The 22,769-nt window shown below is 43.9% G+C and overlaps 1 protein-coding gene across 6 annotated transcripts in view; it reads left to right on the top strand.

The window, feature by feature from the left end:
• The window catches only part of FLI1 (Fli-1 proto-oncogene, ETS transcription factor), a 115,540-nt gene that overhangs the window by 25,101 nt on the left and 67,670 nt on the right, over nt 1-22,769 (top strand). The window contains exon 1 of one of the 6 annotated variants that reach the window (XM_044439677.1): nt 10,041-15,390. The exons of the other annotated variants lie outside the window; for them this stretch is intronic. Within the exon in view, the coding sequence (XP_044295612.1) occupies nt 15,388-15,390 (3 nt within the window). The 5' untranslated portion in view covers nt 10,041-15,387. Of the gene's footprint in view, nt 1-10,040; nt 15,391-22,769 lie in introns of those variants that run through there. 6 annotated transcript variants of the gene reach the window in all.

Raw genomic sequence — 22,769 nt, 5'->3', positions numbered from 1 at the left:
GGCTGGGGCGCACCCTGCCTTGCGCAGCCCGATAGGCATCTCCGTCGGCCTCGGGATGCGGGTCGCAGCCTCTCTTGGGATCGCCGGGGTTATCCCAGTGCGCCTTTTCCCCCTCCCCCGCCCGCCCCCCGGCTCCGCAGAGGCCAGATCCGGACTGGGGGAAGGGCGGAGAAAAAGAGACGCAGCAGCTTTGGGAGCAGAAGGAACTTCTCCGCTCTTTGGGATCCTCCGGAGCGCCTGAAGATCTGGGCTCGTGGAACGAAATCCGGTTCAAATGCCCACGTAGCTCTTGGCTGTTCGTTTATCAGTTTTGCGTTGCGGGCAGGGGGAGCGCTGCGGTTTGCATTTTGGGCTCGCACCGTTCAGAAAAATTGTACATAATAAAAGCGTTCCGTTTGGAGTGTTCTGGTGAATTAGGCTCTCTTATTTTGAGATTGGTCGCTGGCGAGGCAGCACGAAAATTAAGCGCCATCCTACAGACGTCTACTCAGAAGTAAGCCCGGTGAAGTTCAGCCAGGCTTACTTCCAGGTAGGTGAGCGTGAAAAATCGCAGCCTAGAAGGAGGCGGCATTTATTTCGTGCTTTCTGCTTTGTTTTGCTTTGCGTTTGTGGGGAGGAAGGAGAGTCGTCGAATTTTGAGCAGGGTCGCGAGAACTGGACCGCCAATTTGGTGGTGAGACAAACCCCAGCGCGACCAACTGACAAAGAGGTCCTCGCGTCTCGTTTCACCATCCTCACGATTTATAATCGCCATCATCTGACGATCACCCCACTACCAGGTAGTCTCTGAACATCCCCCCACGCACGCCCTTGATTTATTGAGGGGGGAGGGAATCGAAGAAAAGGGGCTTCCTCCTTCCCCGCCCTCCGCGAGGAGTTAGACGGTGCTGGGAGGCGAGGCGAGCGAGATTTTACGGGTCCGGGGCGCTCTCCCTCCCTCGATGCCTTCGGAGTCTCTCCCCCCCACCCTGGTAAAGTAATGACAGTCCCGAGTTGGGCTGCTGTTGTTGTTTCGCTTTGAGGCAGCGCTGAAAAAATGAAATTGACCAGAAGACGTGAAGCCAGACGGGGACGCAGTGGGCTTGATGGTCTGAGAGGCTTTCAGAGGAAAGAAATGGGCTATATTGCACGGGCTTCCCTTCCCTTCCCTTCCCTTCCCTTCCCTTCCCTTCCCTTCCCTTCCCTTCCTTTCCCTTCTTTTCCCTTCCCTTCCCTTCCCTTCCCTTCCCTTCCCTTCTCCCATCTGCGCAGAATTGAAACCTTTCTGGATGGGATCGAGAGAATTCAGACGGCCGCCAGATGTGATGTTGCTGGGAACAAGTGCGACGTTCCTGCAGAAAGAGGGAAAGGAGGCAGACGTTGAGGAACCTGCACCCTTGTGAGGCTGATCTGGCAGGGCAGGCGGTTTTAAGGGGCTGCCCACTAGGGCTGGCGCCTCTCTCTTCCCTCAGAAGCCCGGAATCTCTGGGAGGCCATCTGTCCCACCCCCTGCTGTCCAGGGACCCTTGCTGAAATAAAGGTACAGGAGGCTGGCTGGCCCCTGTTGCATCTGAACCCCTGAGATTAGCTGGCTGTTCGCCCACATGTACTTCACCTCCCATTGATCTCCTCTTAAATCTTTCTCCCTGAGTTTTTTAAAAATCTCCCTGAAATTAAATGCCTTTCCATACATGTGTGCCCGTTTGTTTGTTCGTTTGTGGGCCTGAGCCACTGCTCTTTCAGTCACTGGCATCACCTCTGCCTGGCAGTAACCATAACGCTAAAAAGGATGTAGCTCATTCTGCCTGCTAACCACCATCTCCTGGACAGCAGCCCAGTTTCCCCAGGCAGCCCCTCCTGGTCTCTCACCACAGCCCCATCCACTCCCAGTTTCCCCTTCAGAGACAAGTAGTACCTTCCCCTCTGCTGCCTGCAGAGTGGGGAAGATATTCAGTCTGTCAAGGTCTCCATCGTGATGGTGCCAGCTTGGCTACCCCAGGACTTGCCAGTCCACCTCCCTCCTCCAAAAGGCCTGGTCAGCCCCTGCACCATTCCGTGATCTGGTGAGTGCAGGTGCTCATCACGAGAGCGCCCGCAGCCCTGGCCCAAGGAGAGTCCAAAATTCAGGCAGCTGGGCTGATCCATATGGACTAGCCAATCTGGCAATTCTCATCTCCATCAGAAGCAGGTCTTTTTGTAACACAAATGAGTCTTAATTTCCCATCCAGGACCAGAGCACCCAAAAGTATTTTGCATTATTTATTTTATTTATTTAAAGCTTTTATATACCATCCCAGTACTGGCATCTCAGTACAGTTTACAACAAGCAGAAATAAAATAAGATCAAATGATACAGAATCCAGTGATAAATATAAAAACCACAGTTAAGACCAACTGACAATTAAATAATGGGAAATAAAAAGATTACAACAATAATCAATGAGGTGTTGCTAGGAAAATACACTCACCCTCCATCCATGAGACAAACTGATACTGGGATCAGAGGAAGCAAGGGGTTCTGAGGAGGGGGATGGCAAATGATGTCATTGGCCCCACTCCTAAAAAAGCGCTGGTGCGGCTTCTCTCCAAGCTCTTGCTCCCCTGTGACACAGATCCTGGAGCCGCACCACTGGAGGTTACACATGGGAAATGCCCTTTCGAATGCTCCTCCATGTGCAGAAGTTTAAACATGCATGTGGACCATTTCTGGTTCAGCCTATTTGCTAGGTTTCTTTGCTTTTCTACAAGGGAGCTTTCAATCATGTGAATTACAAGTGGTCTTCTAAGTTATGTTGGATGACAGCCGTCATTGCCTGTGTTGGCTGGGGATGATGGGGTGATAGTTGAACGTGTCTGTTTGGAGAAGGCTTGGAGAAGGCTTCTGTTATCCCCTTGACAGAGCAGTGCCCACATGGGGAGTCAGCTGTACAGAGACTAATATTGAACTATTGACAGTAGGAAGAATGAACTCGGGGAAATACTTGCCATTGGTGTGCCTCATTTCTTTCTGCCCATGAAATGGAGCTGACATTTCCTGGAAATAATTTTTTGGAGGCAATGCCTGAGGATTTGCATTTTCTGTTTCCTAGTAAAAGGAGGCTACTTTGCAGGACTTTTTTTAGAATATCCTCTGCTCTTTTCTTGCAGCCACTATTTCCTACCAGGAACCCCCTGGAATGATGCTATGTCCAAGGTGCGGTGGATGATACACAGTGGCAACCAAGCTGCCAGCACAGTTGATGGTGCCATGGGAAGAGGCCTTGTGGGGTGGGAATGGGCTGCTGGGTGAAAATTTCAGGCTTCTTGAACAAGGCCTATCTTTTCCTTTCTCCATCTTCCTAGCCAAGTACAGTACTTCAGCAGGAGAAGACAGAGATGAGGGATGTCATGATATAAGATGTTGTGTGAATGCTTGAGCATGGTCTAGCATCCATGCAGTCAGTGTAGTCTTGCAACTAACAACAGTGCTCCTCAGGACATGAAATCTGTGCTGGAAAATTAACACTTCCATATCCTTATGCAATTCAGAAAAGGATCTTCATACTTCTTCCGTAGGAACAAACTGGAGCTACAAAATATCATTGGTATATTTAGCAAATACAACAGGTTCCTTTTCCGGTTAGGTCAACCTGAAGGATGTTTGTTTGTTTGCTTGCTTGCTTGCTTGTTTGTTTTTAATTTGTATGCTGCCCAGTAATCCAGATGGATTCTCTAGGCAACTTACAGTAAAACGAGGTGAAAAGCTTTCTAAGCAAATTATAACAGCATTCATATTGGCTGAATAAAAAGCATCAGGTGATTGGCAGAATAATAGGGGTAAAGTTACAGTCCCTTAACAAACAGGATGAAGCACTTGGCAAAGTCATGAAGGTAACAGGCATTTTTGTACAGCTGGGACTCCTCTTCTGGGAAGATTCGGTATGCCACAATGTAACAGATGAAGGAGGAAAGATTATTTAAAGGGTAGCATAGCCTAAATGGGAAAGAACAACTACCCATGTGTCTTCTCCATATGCATATTTTAAGGTTCTTTTTCATATTGCATGTTTGCACATATTTCTTGCATCTAAACGTATAACCAATGTGCATTCTATGTCCATCTGCATGTCATTTAGGACTAGGAATGTTACAGAAGTCCACCACAAATCTAAATAAATTTGGATTTCTTGTGGCTGCAGTAGGCTCTTTTACCAAGTCACAGACACTTGCAGAACATTCTTTTTTGGATGTTTGGGAGGGATTTGCACAAATATGCACTTGCAAAAAATATGCATTTGCAAACAGGAATGAAATGTTTTTATATCCCTCCAAAGGAAAAAAAAATCATCCTGTTACTAAGCAGATCATGGAATGATATTTGCCTGTCAATCTGTAAAACCGATTTAACAAAATCTTTACAAACTATCCAGGACTGCTTCCTGAATTTTACTGGCATCCCCGTGATGCATCTTTAGGATTTCTTAAAAGTCAAAGTATAACTAGTTCAAACTGAGTGTTCTCATTGTCACTTTTAGAGACAAAGCATTTGCACTTTGGAACTTAAACCCTTGGAATTCGAGTAAGTGATGGGAAAGATGACTATCCTTTCTAGTATTGCAGACAGAAAGAAGTGAGAAGGCTAGAAAGACAAATATTGTGTCCTTTATATAATGAAGTTTCCTGATGTCCTTGTCAGTGAGTGTAACATGGTGTGTGTTGTGCTTCGACACTTGTGGAATCATATAAGTGGGAATCACTGGCAATGCATACTGACTGATTTTAGGCAACCAGGTAACTTATATACAAGGGCTGAGCAGGGGTTCAATGTGGGATGCCACTGAACCATGGGTTGTGGTTAAACCATGGATTATCATGTGGTTTAATCCAGTCAAGATAACAAGACATGGTGAACAAACCAACAACAAACCATGGATTCTCTTCATGAGCTGTTCATGGTTAACAAGCCATGGCTTCTTAGCACAGTTGGGTTCAGCCAACATAATCCTATTTCAACAACAACCCACACTAAACCCATACTCCATAGCATGGGCTTTTGTGTTGACTGAACCCAGCTAATCTGCTGTTGCTGCTGATGGTCACTATCATTTCAGTATTTATAGAGTAGCTAATATGCTTTATGTAAATCATTGCTACCACTGTAGTTCCATAAGAACATATGCCAGATCAGGCCAAAGGTCATAGAATCATAAAATAGCAGAGCTGGAAGGGGCCATGAAGGCCATTGGATCCAACCTCCTGCTGTTGCAGGACACCATGTTACACCATCCCATTCAGATGGCTTTCCAGTTTCACCTTGAATGTCTCTAGTGAGGGAGAGCCCACCACCTCTCTAGGCAGCTGGTTCCACTGTCATATTTCTCTGACATTGAGGAAGCTTTTCCTGATGTCCAGCCTGAATCTGGGTTGTTGCAACTTAAACTGATTATTCCGTGTCCTACACTTTGGCATCAGCAAGAGGAGATCTTGCCCTTCCTCTTTGTGACAGCCTTTGAGGTACTTCTAGAGGGATATCATGTCCCCACTCAGTCTTCTCTTCTCAAGGCTGAACATGCCCAGTTCTCTCAGTCTCTCCTCACAGGGCAGTGTTTCCAAACCCTGGATCCTTTTTGTTGCCCTCCTCTGGACCCTTTCTAATTTGTCTGCATCTTTTTAAAATCCTGGTGCCCAGAACTGGACAAAGTATTCCAGGTGAGGTCGGACTAATGAGGAGTTTAGGGGAAACTTTAGGTCCATTTAGTCCTGCATTCCATATGCAGCTGCCCACAAAATCACCCAAGCAGGATAGGTACTCGATCGACCTCTGTCTGCCAGAGCTGCTCAGCAACTTGGATATATATGCAAGCAGGCCATCTCTCGTGAAGGAGGTAGCGCAAAACTGGCAAGGCTGGTAGCCACTGATGGCCTCCTCCCTCATGAATCTGTCCAACCCCTTTAAAGCCGCCCAACTTGCTAGCCATCACCACATGCTGCGGCAGTGGATTCCATAGTTTAACTATACATTGGGTAAAGAAGCACTTCCCTTTATCTGTCCTAAACCTCCCACCAGTCAGCTTCATGGAATCAACCCAGGTTCTAGTAGCATGGAAGTCCACACCATCCACTATTTTAAATATCTCTATCATGTCTCTCCTTCCTTGCTTCTTTTCTAAGCTGAACAGCCCCGGTTGCTGTCGCCCCTCCTCACAGGAGAGCTGCTCCAGCCCACTCGTCATGTTGCCCTTCTCCATACTTTTTCAAGCTCAATAATGTCCTTTTTCACATATGGCAACCAGAACCGAACACAATATGCTAAATGCAGTCGTACCAAAGATTTGTATAAGGGGAGTGAGATCTTGCCAGTTCTATTTTGCATTTCCTTTCTAACTATGCTTAGCATGGAGCTTGCCTTTTTCACAGCAGCTGAGCACTGAGCATTTTAATCCAGCGGATCTCTACTACCCCAAGATCCCTTTCTTGGTCAGTCCATGCTAGCTCAGATCCCATCAGAGTAAAGTTGTAGTTGGAAAGTTTTGCCCTGACCTAAGGTATACTTTGCACTTGCTTACACTGAAGTGCACTCCAGGTCCAAGGCTATGCACTTGCAAACAGCATTTCATTTGTCCTGCTTCGGAGTTTTAGTGAGGATAAGGAATGCCATTTCAGCTGGGCTGTAACCGTTCTGGATTACGTTACAGATGAATCGAAATGGCAGTGTGAAAAATGTGGGGTCAGGGACCGTGTAGCTCTGTTGCAGAGCACCGACATTGCATGCGGAAGGTCCAAATTCAGTTGCTGGCATCTCCAGTTAAGTAGTATGTGATGGAAAAGGCCACTTTCAGGGCAGGGTAAATAATCTCATCTGGCATAAAGCAGACTCCGATGTTGCTCCTAGTATTTCTTGATCTTCCACTCATACTGGAAACACAGATCTTTCCAGATGTTCAACATCAATATGGGCTGACCAGTTCCAGGGATAGAAGCTATTACTGTGGCAGATTTTCTTCTTGAGCAAATGAAAGGGCCATATTTTATTTTAGTAGACATGTCCCACATACTTACACCTCCCTTAAGGAGGGAATCATGCCAGACTCCATTCAGTTCAGCATTATTTCCAAGAAACACAGCTATCTGTGGATGCTTCCATACTCCCCTAGAAAGGGGCTAGTGGTCCAGTCACTACAGAACAAATGAAGGGAGCCGGAATGTTCTGTTACCTATTTTACTTTCAGGAATATTTTGTTGTTAGATTTTAAAAATGAAGACTATGCAAAACAAGAGAGGAGAATTGCAGTAACCACAGCAATCTGAGTTCCGGAGGTCCTATTAAAGATGAAATGAGTGCTGAGAGGACTTTGAACATGTGATGGCAGCATGTTCCAAAGTTTCCAGCAATGGTTTTAGAAAGCTGAAATTCATCCCCCCCTCCCCACATCCAAGATATAATTTCTAGCCTCATTTGCAATTTTTCAGAGTTTTCTTTCAGTGAGTAGAGCAACTTCTCTCTCTCTTTCTCTCTCTCCTATGCACAGATTTTAGCATAGTGAGCATCTTTTAATTTTTCACATTCCAGGCCATTACCCTGATACAGGTTTTATGTTCTTCTTCCTTTAGTTGATGGGGATTCACTTGCATCTTACTGGAATCAGTAAGCTTTGCTTTCAAGTCTGCAATGCACTTATGACGTTCCTCCACACTGGAGGGGAGGCTACCTTTGCTGCACCCCAGCATGGGAGTGATTGGGAAAAGCCCACATTTGTGGTAGACGCATGTGGGTTCTGCAACACCTGGAGGGCGAACTGGGCTGATGGAAGTGTTTATGCCAGTGTCTCAGTACAGCAGTGAGTATTGCTTACTGATTGTGAACAGCAGGAATTTGCTCTTAGCTATCAAACACGGCCCACAAAATCTTATATTGAAATCAAACTGCTCTTAAAGAAACAGGTTTTAAAAATCCATTAGGTCATGTTAAACACCTTAGTTCAAGCTGTCTCATTGCATATGTTTTTGGTAAAAGAACACAGCTTGTAGTATTTCAATTTTCACATGGAATGTATCTATTGTACATTAGAAGCATCATTTCCATACATTCATTCACAGGATGCCTGTGATACCCAGCCTGGATGCAATCACTTCAGTCTGACTTTTGAAAAACAGTTTATACATCTGTCCTGTTCTTGGAAATCAAAGTAATTTTTCAGTAAATGCATTTGGGCTTTCAGCCCTTTGCCTCCCCTCTGCATCCTTACATGTCATCCTGTGCTCACTTATGTAAGATTAGGTCCCTTGAACCTGGTTGTGACTTACTTCCAAAGAGTGGTGGATTGTATGGCTGCACCATTAAGTAGGGAACTCAGCTAGACATTCCTGGGTAGACTTACCTCCAAGTTCAGTACAGCTTTTGGCATGGCTGTTTGGATGAGGGATATTAAGGGATTCCAGTGAATTAGGCGATTTGTTTTTGGAAAAGGCAACAGTTGGTTTTTGGGCCTCTTGGAAGGATGACGAAATTATATTCCAGAGTATCTAAATCCAGTCATAGGGAATGTTGGATCTGGAATTTGTGCATTGAATTCCTTCCACCTCCAGTATCACGATCTTTGATCTCACTGCTTTATTTGTTGGTGGGGTTGATGAAAGTTCTTTCACATTTGCAGAGTAAGAAAATCCCAGAATATGGCCTGAGATAGCTGCCAGTGGGTTACTTGGCATCCACCATGCTCTTGTATATATTAATTCAAGTTTGGCTAATTGTACATCATCAGATTATGCAAACAAATGCCAGTAATTCAGCCCACAAGGTCTTTTGAGTGCAACTCTGTGTGCTGAAGAACACCTGGACCCTGCTGGGGTGGTATTTAACAAATGAGCATTGAGCATCCAACAGTTAAGCTCTACAGACAAAACAAGTCTGGCTTGATCTTCCCTTGCATCCCATTTTTCCATGTCAACAACCAAGCAAAATAAATGTTTGAGGAATGGTAGGATGATGGTACTGAGTCATGATGTAAAACGAAATCTGCATCAGCACTGCAGGTTGGAGATTAGATTCTCTGAAAGGCCAATTTATAAACCAAGTCCTATTCCATATGTGCTTTTTCAGTGATTATCCATAAATCAACTAGGTTGAGAACCAACATTGAAATACACAATATCTATCTATCTATCTATCTATCTATCTATCTATCTATCTCTATCTATCTATCTATCTATCTATCTATCATCATCATTATGCCGAGGCATGTGGTGATGGCATATAAAAGTTTTAAATAAAAAAAAAAAATCATCACCATCTCTCTAAAGCATTTATATAATGAGCATAATGCCTTCAAAATGGTTTCCAATATGTTTAATGCCTTTGCACTTGTAATGCAAATGAAAGCTTCCTTTCTGAAGAGTGGGTTCCTCTTTGTTTAGCCATTGAGTTTGGTCATTTGTTTTTATAAACCCCTTTGTGTAGGGGAATGGCAGACCTCCTGCATTAGAACAAAAATGGAATTTATATTTGATATATGTGCCTTTACATTAGAAAATGAGCCCGGGGTCCTCCTGAACCTATCAGTCATTGGTACCTCACTCTTGTATATAGACAGTGCTGTTACGGCTTCTTAAGAATCTTTGCTCACAGAATGACTGCATTTAGACAGCACAGTATCCCACCTTCAAAGGCTTACTGTGGGCTGAGCATGGGCTGCCCATTATAATCTATTATTCCAGTAAGAAAAAAGTGTAGAAGACAACAGAGGAAGCCCACGTGGGTCCACAAAAAGTTAAGTGACAACCTGAAAGAAAAAAAAGAACATGTACAGGAGGTGGAAGCAGGGCCAGGCCACAAAAGAATATTAACAAATAAAAAGGAATTGCAGAGATGGCATCAGGAAGCCTAAAACAGGAAATTAACTGATACTGGCAAGGGACGCTAAGAACAAGAAGAAAGCCTTCTTCAGATAAATCCAAAACAAAAGACAGGTGAAAGAGAAAGGTGTCCAGCTACTTAAATGGATGGCAGAGTGATAATAGATGACACGGAAAAGGTGGAGGTGCTCAAGTCCTACTTCGCCTCAGTCTTCTCTCACAAGAAAATCTACAACCAAGAGGAAGTACAAGCTGAAAGTGAGAGACGGCAGCCCAAAATTGACAGACAAATGGTCAAGGAATCCTTACATGGAATAAACATGTTCCGATCTCTAGGGCCTGATGAACTCCACCCCAGAGTCATAGAAGAGCTAGCCATGGGAGGAAATCTCAGAATCACTGGCTATTATCTTCAATAAATCTTGGAAAACAGGAGAAGTTCCAGATGACTGGAGAAAGGCTAATGGACCCATCTTCAAAAAAAGGGGGGAAAGATGAACTTAGGAACTACAGACTGGTTAGTCTGACATCAATCCCTGGAAAAATCCTGGAAAAAATTATTTTTAAAAATCAGTCTGCAAGCACCTCAAAGAAAATGCAAAAACAAATTCTAATTGAATCTCATTTTTGACTAGGTAACTTCCCAAACGGACAAAGTACAAATATGGTACTGAAAAAACCCATATTTCATAACACAACAACAAACTATAGATTCTCCTTATGGGTTGTCCATGATTAACAATCCATGGTTTGTTAGCGTGGTTAGTTCAGACAGCTCAATAACCCATGATTCAGCAATAACCCATACTAAACCTTTGAGTGTGAGCTGTGGTATTGTCTGAACCAAGCTCACTAATATCTTGATATTAGCTTATAAGATGATGCAGGCTCCAAGGAGACTTTCAATTTCTTAATTACTTTCTTGTGGCACATAAGCACATTCCAGTGGAGAGTACATTGCAAACAATTCAAGAATTACTGTTTTATTGTTGTATGCTGTCTTAGGTAGATTTCTGCCCTAAAAGGCAGCCACTCCATATTTTAAATATATAAATAAATTTCATATTTGCATACCAACGGAAACCTAATATAAAGGCAGGGGGTATGAGGTGGCTAGATGAAGTCAGGCGAGAGCTTAAGTGGACTCTGGGGAATGGTGGAAGACAGGAAGGCCTGAAGGAATGTTGTCCATGGGGTTGCGATGGGTAGGACATGACTTCACAACTAACAACAACAACAATCTCTCCTTACCTGACAGTGATAAAATTGCAAAATTGCAAATAACTGTCAGAGGATGGAAGATGTGTTCTAATACCTGTAAGTTGTCTTATCATGGTTGGGAAATTTTAGTCCATGCCACCAGTAATATTGGAGTGAATGATCAGTTACATTTTGTAAATGAAAAGTTAAAATGCTTCATTGTCTTATCATGCATTCACAGATTCCTCTCATCTTTCCAGACTTCTAGCTGCTGTCCGGGTAATGCTAGGAGTTGTAGGACTTTTCTTCTTGTCTAAGCATGCATAGGATTGTACCTTAAATGTGCGATGTTGTGGTGGTGGCAATGGAGATTGCTTTGCATATGTCATTCTTGGCTCTACTTCACTATTTTTAATAAGCCTGAGGTTTGTGACTACGGTGCAGATTCTTATACACACCAGTGAAGATGCTTGCCCAAATGGTGAGCCATCAAACCCTTTCACATCTGGACTTATCACACAACTCACACCATAATGCTAGCAGCAGTTACAAAGTGTAGAAAGGAGTTAGAGGCTGAATCACTAATTCCTCTTCACTGTATTTCTTCCTGTGATATTTATTTATTGTGGGGTATACCTCCTTTATGAACTCGTGTTGTAGGGGCCACTTTAAGAAAAAAGGAAATCAAGTGTGCAAGCCTTGAATGACAGTGTAGATTAACCTTCCTGGACCTTCCTTGGAGCTTCCAGATTATGTTACCTACACGTCTCATGAGTCTCAGCTAGTATGCCCAATGTTCAGGAAGAGAGCCAGAGTTAGATAATGCTGTAGGAGCCTTTATGAGTACAGGAAGTCTGAGTAGAAAGGCTTTTACACTGCTGGCACTGGGTGTTGTATAGACATTGTGAGTCCTGATTTTTTGGGTTAGGAATAGCAGCAAAGTACGAATCCTAAAGAAAATATTTCTATCTATATCCCTTTGGGAGTGCCAGAGTTTAAGAAGCACTATGATAAAAACTTAACGGTTTTGAAGATGCACTGAGGATTCTAGTACCCATCCATCTGGTGATTGCATTAATGTGCTTCTTTGTATCCAGGGGAGAAATGGAGGTAACATTCTATTTCTTGGCATCGTCCAAATGATTGATTGCCACCAATTGGCTATGGGAACAGTTAAAGTCATTGGAAATACAACTTAGTAGAATATGGGGGCTTCTTAAAATGATTAAATCTGTTTGTCTTCAGAGTATTGTTTTATTATTTGACCTGTTGTTTACCACTCTGAAAACTCCATACCAGAATATGGAACAGTGTGTGTTTGTGTGTGTGTGTGTGTATCTTGCAAATACATTTTTTAAAAAATAATCACTTATCCGTTTTATGAGTTAAATTGTTATACGTACTTTAGGTTCCTTCAAAAAACAATTAAGCCCTCATTATACTGTATTCATCATTCAGTGTGAATTTTGAGCACTCTGACTGGGGCCTGGCTGAAATATTTATTTATCCCAAGGATTTATGCATGTCATCATGGTAATGTTCTCCCCTCCCCACCTCCATTCAAGAATTAATCCATTTGAAGATCTGCTAGAGTGTAGCTAAAATGAGAAGTAAGAAAGTCTTTCACCAAACAAAATAGCAAATGGGTTAGCAGAAGTAAGAGAATGTGGGGATGGCAAAGTAAGGAGAAATAAGGACTCTTTCCATTTGTTATTCATACAGTCGAACTGTTCAAGCAAAAGTACTAGTGAATCCAGCCATTGAAAACAGGTGTCACTTCGCTACTTTATCTGCTGGCACATTAGCATGCAGATGTGCTTGGGGTGGCCCTTCTCTGTAACCTTTATGTGCTTCCTTCTGCCTCTCCAGGCTTGTTCATGCTTTTGTTCACCCAAAGATCCGTAGACAAGGCACCATGTGCTGAAGGCTACATGTGACCCATGTACTCTCTGCGGTCTGTTTAGGGAAAGCTCAATTAAAAACCAACTTTCCTCTTCAAAAGAAGGAAAGGAATATGTCACTCACTGATTCACTAAGGCAGACTCTCCCCATCAGCAGGTTTTCCCCTGTCCTTTCCCCCTCTAGCACCCACCTCTGAGGACAGAGAGAAGCCCAGTGGTGAGTTGGTGGGGATTGTTTAGTCTGGGGTCATGTGGGAAAGCGTAATGGAGAATTCAGAGGTGAGGGAAGGGCTCAGCACCCTGCTTGGCTCACTCTGGTCATTCCACCCTCACCCACATTTGGGTTTTAAGGCAAACGCAGGTTTGGAACGCTGGGTTGGTCGGGGTAACATGGAGTTCTGCTCGAAACTTGCTAAATAAATGCACTTTGGATAGTAGTGCAGGGCTATGTGTTTAATGCTGCAGCCATGTCGCTCTTTCAAACAACTTTTAAATTCTTCCAACTGCTTCTGGCTACAACGTCTTCCAGTTTTGATTGACTTATAACTGCATGCGAACCCACCTTGCATCACTTCTTTTTATCAGGCCGAGAGGGACTTCCTGTGCTCCACAGCCTGCCTTCCTGATGCATTTCCTTTTTCCCTTTTAACAGAACAAAGGAAGCTATAACTCCTTAGCTGCTCCTGTTCCAGCTCTCCTGGGGACCTTCACATAATGTTTGCATTGATTGTTAGCTCCTTTTCCTTTTTTTGGTGAAACAGGAATTATCTTGAGTACTGGCCAGCATGTTTTTCATTTCTAATATTGTTTCGAGCAGTTCCTTTAAAAAGACAGAAGGAAAAGCAGGAGGAGGAATGGATCCACGTGTGAGGCTTGTTTCAACTCTAGAATGATGAGCACTAGCCAGGCAACTCAGCTTGCGGGTCTGAGCAGGCTTCTTGGACCCAAGAGCCAAGGGCCAAGTCTAGGTGAGACTAAGGCCAAGTCTTCCTGGTGAGAGAATGCTGAGGATGTCCTGGGGCCATTCTGGAGAATTCTGCCTGTACCTCTTAGGTGGATTAAACTCACTCACCCACCCAGCCAGCCAGCATCTCTCCCTTTAGAGACTTAAACATTACAGGAGCACAGGCGTGAGAAGCTTCTGTTGTGCAGACCAGAAGTCTTTGCTGAGTGCAGATACAGTGGTCACTTCTGGTAGAACACATCACCCAAAGGGGAGGCATATTTGCATAGTGTTAGCCTGTGCTAATCGAGACATACAGGTACAAATAGGATGCATTTGCCCAGACTGGGAAAGCTGTTGCCTGCTCAGTCTGGTGTCCAGATGGGTGACTTCCAGCCAGAGTTCTTAAAATCGGAACTAAGCAGTTTCCCGAACAGAAAAGATCTACTAACAGAAAACTGTCCTCTGCAGAGTAGGACACATGGCCACCTTAGGTGTCTGGAGCATATTTATAGCACGCCTCTTCCAAAGGATAAAGATGCCCAGTGAATCATTTCAATCCATTCATGTGACTGTCTCAACTTAAAAGGGACAGTCCCTGTTCTCTGGTTTTGTCCCTGACAAATCTCTGCTTGTACTTTGTCCCCATTTCTTGCCTTTGGGGAATGCATTGTTGAAATGTTGTAAGTTTCTGGAGAGATCATCATTCTCAGGATTTATGTTCCTTCTCAGAATCCATAGATGTGAAATCTCCAGCCGGGTGGGAAGATACAAAGGGGTGGCAGGGGTGTTTGCACTGGTCTTCGTGCAGGGATGATTATCAGGCTGAAGAGCTGAGAGGTCCTTTGTTCAAGAACTTCACCACTGCCCGTAGCAAAGTGAAGGAAATGGCGAACTGAGGAGGCAGTGCGTGGACAGAATTAGGTTCTGAGGAAGCAAGGGCAGGGCAAGGACTAGGCAAAGGGTCTTGTCAGACTCATGGTGTCGCTGTTAGAGGGGTGTGTCCAGGCTAGGGTGGGACTCAGCTCACCTTTTGTGATTTGGTGACTGTGGGGCAAGGCAAGGTTTCATCTGAACAACTCCTAAGATGAAGGTCCTGCTTTCTCTTGCTGCTGTAGCAGTGTTGGCCTGAACCATGTGAATTAGAATCCCATGGAATTTGCAGGAAACTTGAACAAAGGAAAGCCCCGCCGGTAATGATAAATTTGACCTTCCTCCATTTTTTTCACGAGAACTAGTGCAGCACAGTCGCTGGAGTTTAGGGCTTGACTGCAGGGAAGCTCAGTGTGGGCAAGTGATTTCCTTCTGTCCCAACGGACTCTTACTCTCCTTTCTTGGAATAGGTGATTGTTAGTGCTACCTATCTCCTCTGATCTTCATCCTAACTATAGCTAGATGTCAGAGCTAGGCTTGAGATGCTCATGTTTAGTATTATGACTGGTGTTTGGATAGTATTTACGACTGGTACACAAAGACATGTAGACTGCATTTTTATCAGCGTGGTGCTCAAGGTCCTCCTTCATCCTACCCTGCATGGTAAGTAAAGCTGAGACAGGGATTGAGAATGGCTGGTCCATCCACTGAGTGTTATGGCTAAGAGTGTGCTGGCAATAACTTTTCTGTGGACTCATCAAAATCTTAAACCAATGGAAATATCACTGTGGGCAGAAAATAGGCAGCCAGCCACGTGCATAAGGGTCATGTGAAGTGACCCTAGATTAGAACTAATTAGCCTGTCTTTATATCTGTCTCCATATTTTCCTTTTACGGAAATGATGTTTGAAGATTAGACTGTCTTTCGTATGCATCTTCTCTGAATGCCGGTGGGACACCTGGGTTAGCACCTGCCAAAACACAATGCAAATGAGCTCTGGAAATCTGGGCTTGATCAGTGCTGCCATAATGAAGACTAATAGACATAATAATGTCCCTGAATAGCTTTCCTTCAAATGGGCCATGCTTGGATATTGATTCAATTGCATTAATTAATGTATCAGAAAGAAAAGGGCAGCATTGCCCACCCCAGAGGCGAAAAAAAGAAAATAAAAGAAAGACTTCTCAATGCTTTTTTTTTTTTTTTGTTGCTGTTTAGTTTTTCTTTTCTAATAAATGGATGAGGGGGAGCTTTTATTCCCTCTGCAAAAGCTCTGCTTCCAGAGCTCTGATGTATTCTACAGATAGATAGAATGCAAAATTCTGTTGCTGAAAGCTTAATTTGCAGAGAAATTATTACTGCTAATTCACAGCTGTAACAGGCTTCACTAATGGATTGGAAATCATATGACTGGTTGTTGCTGTTTCTCCAGATTGCTACTTTAATGCCAGCATTTATAGGAGTTTGTGGGGCATCTAGTGACTCAAAAGTAGCACTAGAATGACCTTTGCAATGAAAATATAGAAATGACTCTAAGTCATAAATATGGGTTTATGGGCTAATACCTGGACTTGACATTTTACAGTGCTTTCAGCTATGTCATTATTGCTTCATTATGACATCTTAAGTTGCTCCGGTAGATAAGATCCACAGAAGTGTTCATAGATAACGTCTCAAAATATTTCTTTCCATACTGCCAAAATATCATCTATCATTCCTCAGTTCCATTGCCTTTTTTCTTTCAGCCCTCTCTAGAAATCTGGCATTTTTGTTCACTTCAGTGGATTCCAACCTCTTGTATTGATGATCCAGTAAAGGTTTTCTTGTATTGTAGCACTTTAGATTAAAATAGGTTACATGTTTGAATGATCTCAAATACAGAAGGACTGTATGCACATGGAATATTTATATATGTGTTAGGCAGAAGCCGAGACCGAGTGTTTCCTCCTAACATGCTTAATCTGCATGTGCAGAGAAAATCATCATCTTCATCATCATCTCAATGAAATTGACATTTGGGTTCTCTCAAACCCAGGGGCACAAGTGAGAAGCATGTTTCTGTTCACTTGCAACCTGAGTCCAGTCCAGAAAACAGTCCAGAAAACTTGGCCTGATTGATTTTGTTGCAGACCTAAACAATCCAGCTGACATGGGAAGTAATGATAAGTTTTCTGTGTAGGACAAGATCCTAGAACAAAGTAAGGAGCCTTTTGAATGGCAATACCTCCATACCGCATTGCAAAGAGCATTCTGAAACTTTGCTCGCTTTCAAAAACTGCACAGCTTTGGAGCAGGACTGATGTTAGAGAAAGTTGTCTTTGGAAGCCCTGTTGGGCACATCACATGTGAGCTGGATCCAAAGAACAGGGGCACAAGTGAGAAGCATATTTCTGTTCTACCAGTCCTGAAGAGATTGTACTCATCAAAATCTCTTCAGAATGTCATTTTGGGATAAGCACAATAATGCTATAAATACTTGGGGCCATTTCCTGTTGTTCTTACTGCAGCTTGTGAAAGTTCTGAGTTTGGGTGAGGGTGTGACTGTAATCCATGCAGTGACACATACGCGAACCATCCGCTTTGCTTCTCATGCCCTTTGCATTGTGGTCTGGAATATTTTGTTAGAGGATTTTTGCTTTGTCTTTTGGTCAAGTTTTCAGTCCGTTTGAGCAGAAGGCTGTTCAGCGAAAAGTTGTGACAGCATGTTGGGTTCTTTTTCCTTGCCAGAGGTCGTGCTCATACTCACACACTTTCTGTGGCAGGAAGGAACTGGATGCAAGTTTGTCCCGTTCATTTAAACAAGATTGATCATATAAACATTTAATTAATGGGCAAGCTAATGCGAGTTAAGAATGCTGCTTGACAGTGTGTTGTATTGTACTGCGGTTGTCTTTTGGGCTTCTATGGGCCAGCTGCGTTAGCACCCGCCAAAACATAGTGCAAATAAGCTCTGGAAATCTGGAGTTGATCAGCACTTCCAGTGGTGGATCTAGCTGATTTGGTTTGGTAGTATGGAAGGTCCACTTCCAGTCCAGCTTCTGTGAAAGGGGGTTGGATGTCAGCTTGGATTGTATTAAAACCTCTCCAAGAACTTGTGCCCAAGGATGTATCCCGCCCAAGTCCAGTCCCCTGCCTGCTGCAGTCCTTTAAGCATCACAAGTGACATCCCTTCACCCTCCTGCTTCTGTCAAATGGCCTTTCAAAATCACTCTGTCATGAGGCCTTTGCTTCAGCCTGCAAAGCCTTCATTGCTTAGCTAGGTAAGCAATCATTCCTATTCCTTGTCACTGTCGTTTTCTCATCATTGGCAGACTTCAGATTGCAACCTCCTTGGGGTGGCAACCTGACAAGCCTATGTTTTGCTTTTGTAAAGCACCTTATTGATGGCGATGGCCATATAAAAAAACAATGATAAAATTATTCTAGAATACTGGGCAGAATCCAACACTTCAGCATTGGTTATTCAGGTGATAATGAGCTAGTAAAGCAACCACCAGCCCAATGCCAGTAGCAGCAGCTAGTGCAGCAGGTGTCTGGAATATTTAATATGTTGCTTTACCCTTTTAGATTGTTCTTATGCAGCATGGAAATGTGACATGGCCAATAAATAGTGAGATGCATAATAAGAAAAATGACACCCTAGAGATACCATGATGCTTGATATATATCTTTTTAATTTTGTGAACATTTCTGTTGCATCCATGATTCTGTTCGATTCCATGAGGACTAATATCATCTCTGCTAATATCACAGCTAGGACCATAGTGCTGCTTCCAGCACAGCACCAGGGGTACCAGTGCATAAGATCAGGCTGTTAGTCCTCATGAAATCAGTCAGACTAACACTTCATTTAAAAAATACGTGTTCTGTATCAACATCCCATCAATTTGAGTTTAATTTCATGGACTGTGATCCTATGCCCATACAGTAGCTGGTATGCCACATTTTAAGCACTTTCTTTCTTCATTTTGGTGGAGCTGCTTCAAGTGTAAGATTTCATTTTCTTGGGGTTGGAACTCAAGTAGCAGCTACATAGTTTATCCAAATCTTCAAAAGTATATTTCAAAATACAGGTGAGCACCCATTCTTTCTCCTTCCCAGCCTCTGCATATTTCAAAAAAGTCAAATAAGACACATGCGCTTTGATAAATGTTTTAACCTCCACCTACTCTGCCAGTTTTAACCTAGGAATAAATCAACTCAAATATGACCTCTGTAGCTTAACTGCAGCCATAGCGCACCTTCAGGATGCATGTGGTGTTTGAAACATGCAGAACATCTCAGATTCAGTCTACTGGATATCTTGGAAAGTCATTTGTCTGGAGAGTCACTCCATATAAATGATACCAAACCAGTTGGATCACCGTTCTGACCCAGTATGAAGCAACTGTTCCCTGCCTACAAGTTTGATACTTCTTACACAGGGCTTCTCTGAAGCTGTTTTCTCAGTGGTCGTGCTATACATTGCTTCCCCCTAGGGAGTAAAAAGTCATTTCTACGCCACCATGCTGACTGCAAGAGCTCTCCAGCTGTGGTGTGAAAACTCTCCTTGTCAGTTCTCTGCTCTTCTGCATCATGGTAAACAAGGAAAGGAAAAAGTGAAACCAGGAAAATTGGTTCAGTGGCGTGCATTTCCATAAGGCATTCTTCCAAGGTGCAGTGCTTAAATGACCTGTAGAACACATCTGCCATTAGACAGCACAGCATCCCTCCAGCATGCATGCCTTTTAGAAAAGGATTAATCACTTCCCCTAAGATTTGAAGAACCACCAGGATGAGAAGCATTATCCGCTTTGTAACTAGCATGTAAGGATCTAGTCGTGCGACCTGACCACAGTCTTCCAGGCTATGATGAGATGAACCATTCTTCCAAAACATCCATTTCTAGATACACACGAATATGTGCAAAGTGCATGCACACCAGTGTTCTCTTTCATGATATATTTCCCCTCTGGCTCTTCAAAAATGGCCATCATAGCTCTATTTCTCCCTTTCTGGCGGACCCTTCTGGAGACTCAGCCTTTGCCCATGGATGCTGGGTGCCATTGCTCAGGTTACACAGAGTAGCAACTGGCACGATGCAGTGACCAGAGCCACCCACTGAGAAGTTCTTCCCTACTTGGAGGAGGAATGGCAGCTGGTAAAATGGCAGTGAGAAGGTGGATTCATTGAGCTCAATCATCTTTTGATAGTGCCTTTTGGAGGGGCCCTCCAAAGCATGGAGCTGGCACTTCCCTGAATAATCCATGCTTGGGGAGAAAGGGGGCATGACCATCTGGATAACCTCAGAGGGCTGCATTTGGATGCAGGATTCTGACCTAGACAAAGAATGAAACAAACCATGCAGGGAATGTATTTAGATTATTTCGATACCATTCCATATCCAAGCAGTTTCTGAAGCAGTGAGCAGTGCAACAGGGGAACAAATACTACGTATGAAAGAAAGATGCATTAAAACATTAAAAGGGTAATATTAGGACCGTGGCTGGTCAGCAAGAAAAGCTTCCTAGAACAAAACTGTCTTTAGCAGGCACCAAAAACAGCCCAGTGTTGGTGCCTGCCTGACCACCTGGGACAGGAATGGGGTTTTCACACTGAAAGTTCTTCTCTTGGTGGATCCCAGTTGGGCCATGGGTCTGTGAGGAACCACCAGGAGAAAGTCTTCAGATAACCTTAGTGACTGAGCAGGTTGGAAAGACAGAAAGTGCCCTCTCAAGTATCATGGACCCAAATTGTTCAAGGGCTTTGTACGCTAGTACTAAAACCTTAAACCTGGTAGCAAATAGGTTGTTTGAGCAAGGGACTTAGATGCTGAAAAGGGACATTGAGGCTTGCCACCTTCAATTTTAATGATACCTCAGGGGCAGAGCTAAGGTAGGCTTTGATTAGAGTCTGGTGACGTTTCAGCCAGCTGGGGTGGAAACTTGTGATCAGGGAATTAGGATATGTGTAAGGAGTGGGAGCTTTGGGTCCCACTATATCATGGGATGAAATTTATATCTAGACTACTTCATTTATTCAAGAAAATGCCTAATACTGAATCCAGCAAAAGTGCTGAATACAGAAGTGAAATGCATAGTGATCAGCAACCCTGTGGCTGCGACTTCTTAAGCTAATTGTGAGTTGCCCACAGAGGGGCCATGGGCTAGATGCTGCCGGAGACAGAATGCCAGACTTGGGGTACCATCAGGCTGGCCTGATAGGGAATATCCTGGTGTCTGAAGTTAAACACTATTTCTTGCACTAAACTTTCCTTTCGGCATTATGTTCTGTCCTGTCAGAATTGGAAAGAAGGCTGCCTTACTGGGCCAGTGAAACCGATTGATTTATATCATGGTGGGGCGGGGGGAGAATAAGACTGGGCTTCCAGCAAAGGCTATCCACCCACCCCTCCGAGCAAAGTTAGTTTTGCACACCCACACGTGGCCCAAATGAGTGAGCCATGAATGGACGCCTTTGTTCCCTGACCAAATCAACAAGACAGGCTGTTTAGTTCATGTCTGTGCCTCCGCAAAGGAGGAGAAGCAGGCCTGCAAGACAGATGTGGCCTTTAATTGCATGGAAAGGTTAGCAGATTGTTAAGCTCGTTTTGACAGGCTGTTTCTCTTGGAGTAAGAGCAAAGCCTCATTGCAGGACAGGAGGGGCACAGTTATTTGTCCACAGACATGGATGCTGTGTTTGTCCCACAGACACTGATGGAATGAAACCAGTGGTTTTCATAAACATGTGTGTTTTGTCTCCCTTTCTCGCTGGCCTGTACTGTGGAAAGAATCCTCTCCACACCTCCTCTGCATTTTGCTATACCTGGTGGGACAATGTGGGGAATGTACAAAAATAATAAATATGTAAGAGAATATTGACTCATAAAAAGCAAAGGAACCAGCATTGCTAGAATTGACTTAAGGCAACTGAAGCTGCAAACAGCTGCTATCAAGGTATGACTTAAGAACAGCACCCAGAAAAGGCAAGCTGAAGTCAACTGGCTTTTGCCAACCATTCAAAGGAAGCAGTAACAAAACTAGTCAGAGCTTTCTTTGGGAGGCTGGTATAAATTCTGGACACATGACCAAGAAGTCCTAATCTCTTGTACCTGATGTCCAGCAGCCAGGGGAATTCTGAGAAGAGCCTCAAAAGTAATTCATGTACCAAAGCATGTTTATACACCACAGAGTGACCACTTCAAAGAGCAAAGGACTGTCAGATGATGATCATCACATATCTCATCTCATACTGCACATACTAAAATCCCGTGGGTGGTTTGCACAAGTTCATGCAGCAGACAGTGGCACAGAACATTATAAAAGAGAGCCAGTGTGGGGGAGTGGTTAAAGTTTTGGACTGGGAATCAGGAGATCTGCGTTCTCAACCATGTCCTCAGTGGGCAGATTCTTTCACAGCTGGGGGCTACCACTGAGAAGTCCCTCCCCCTTATTCCTGCTGCCCTTGGAAGGGCCATGCAGAAGACAACAGTAGATGCTCACAGCAGTGTCCAAGCCGATTGAGGCTGGGAGAGAGGTGGCGTTTCTCTCCGAAGGGCTGCCTGGTCTGAATTTGTTCAAAAGGAAAGAGAGCAGCAGCAACTACTAGTTCTTGGAAAGCAGACTAGACTCACCCAGAGTCACCTGATTACTGCCTGCCTCACTGTTGTGAGAGGTATTGCATTTCTATTGAGAGCCATTATTTCTAATGATATATACACACCAGCATACGCAAATATTCTGCACGTTGTTATTTTTTGTCCTCTTCGGGACAACCCCAACAGTGCTGGCTCCAGGCTCTGGAGGGCACTTTGGCAAGACAGCAGTGATGGACCCTTTGCCTTCAGTGAGTTTGTTCTTAGCAGCCTTGTTGCCAGCTACTACCACTCTGGTGCCACTGAGTTCTGGAAAAACTGGTACCCAATGCAAATGCAAAAGGATCTGCTCAACCTCTTCTAATCTATTGGCTTGCATTGTTTCAAACAGCAGGTTGATGACTTAGATGGTGATGTTTGCATTAGTTTGAAGATGGCCACTGGTGTGTGTGTGTGTGTGTGTGTTT

Source organism: Varanus komodoensis, unplaced genomic scaffold (genome assembly GCF_004798865.1).
Source record: "Varanus komodoensis strain SLA01 unplaced genomic scaffold, ASM479886v1 scaffold35, whole genome shotgun sequence".
Classification (NCBI taxonomy): domain Eukaryota; kingdom Metazoa; phylum Chordata; class Lepidosauria; order Squamata; family Varanidae; genus Varanus; species Varanus komodoensis.
Note: the sequence above shows the minus strand (reverse complement) of the source record. Positions and strands in the feature narration are given on the sequence as shown.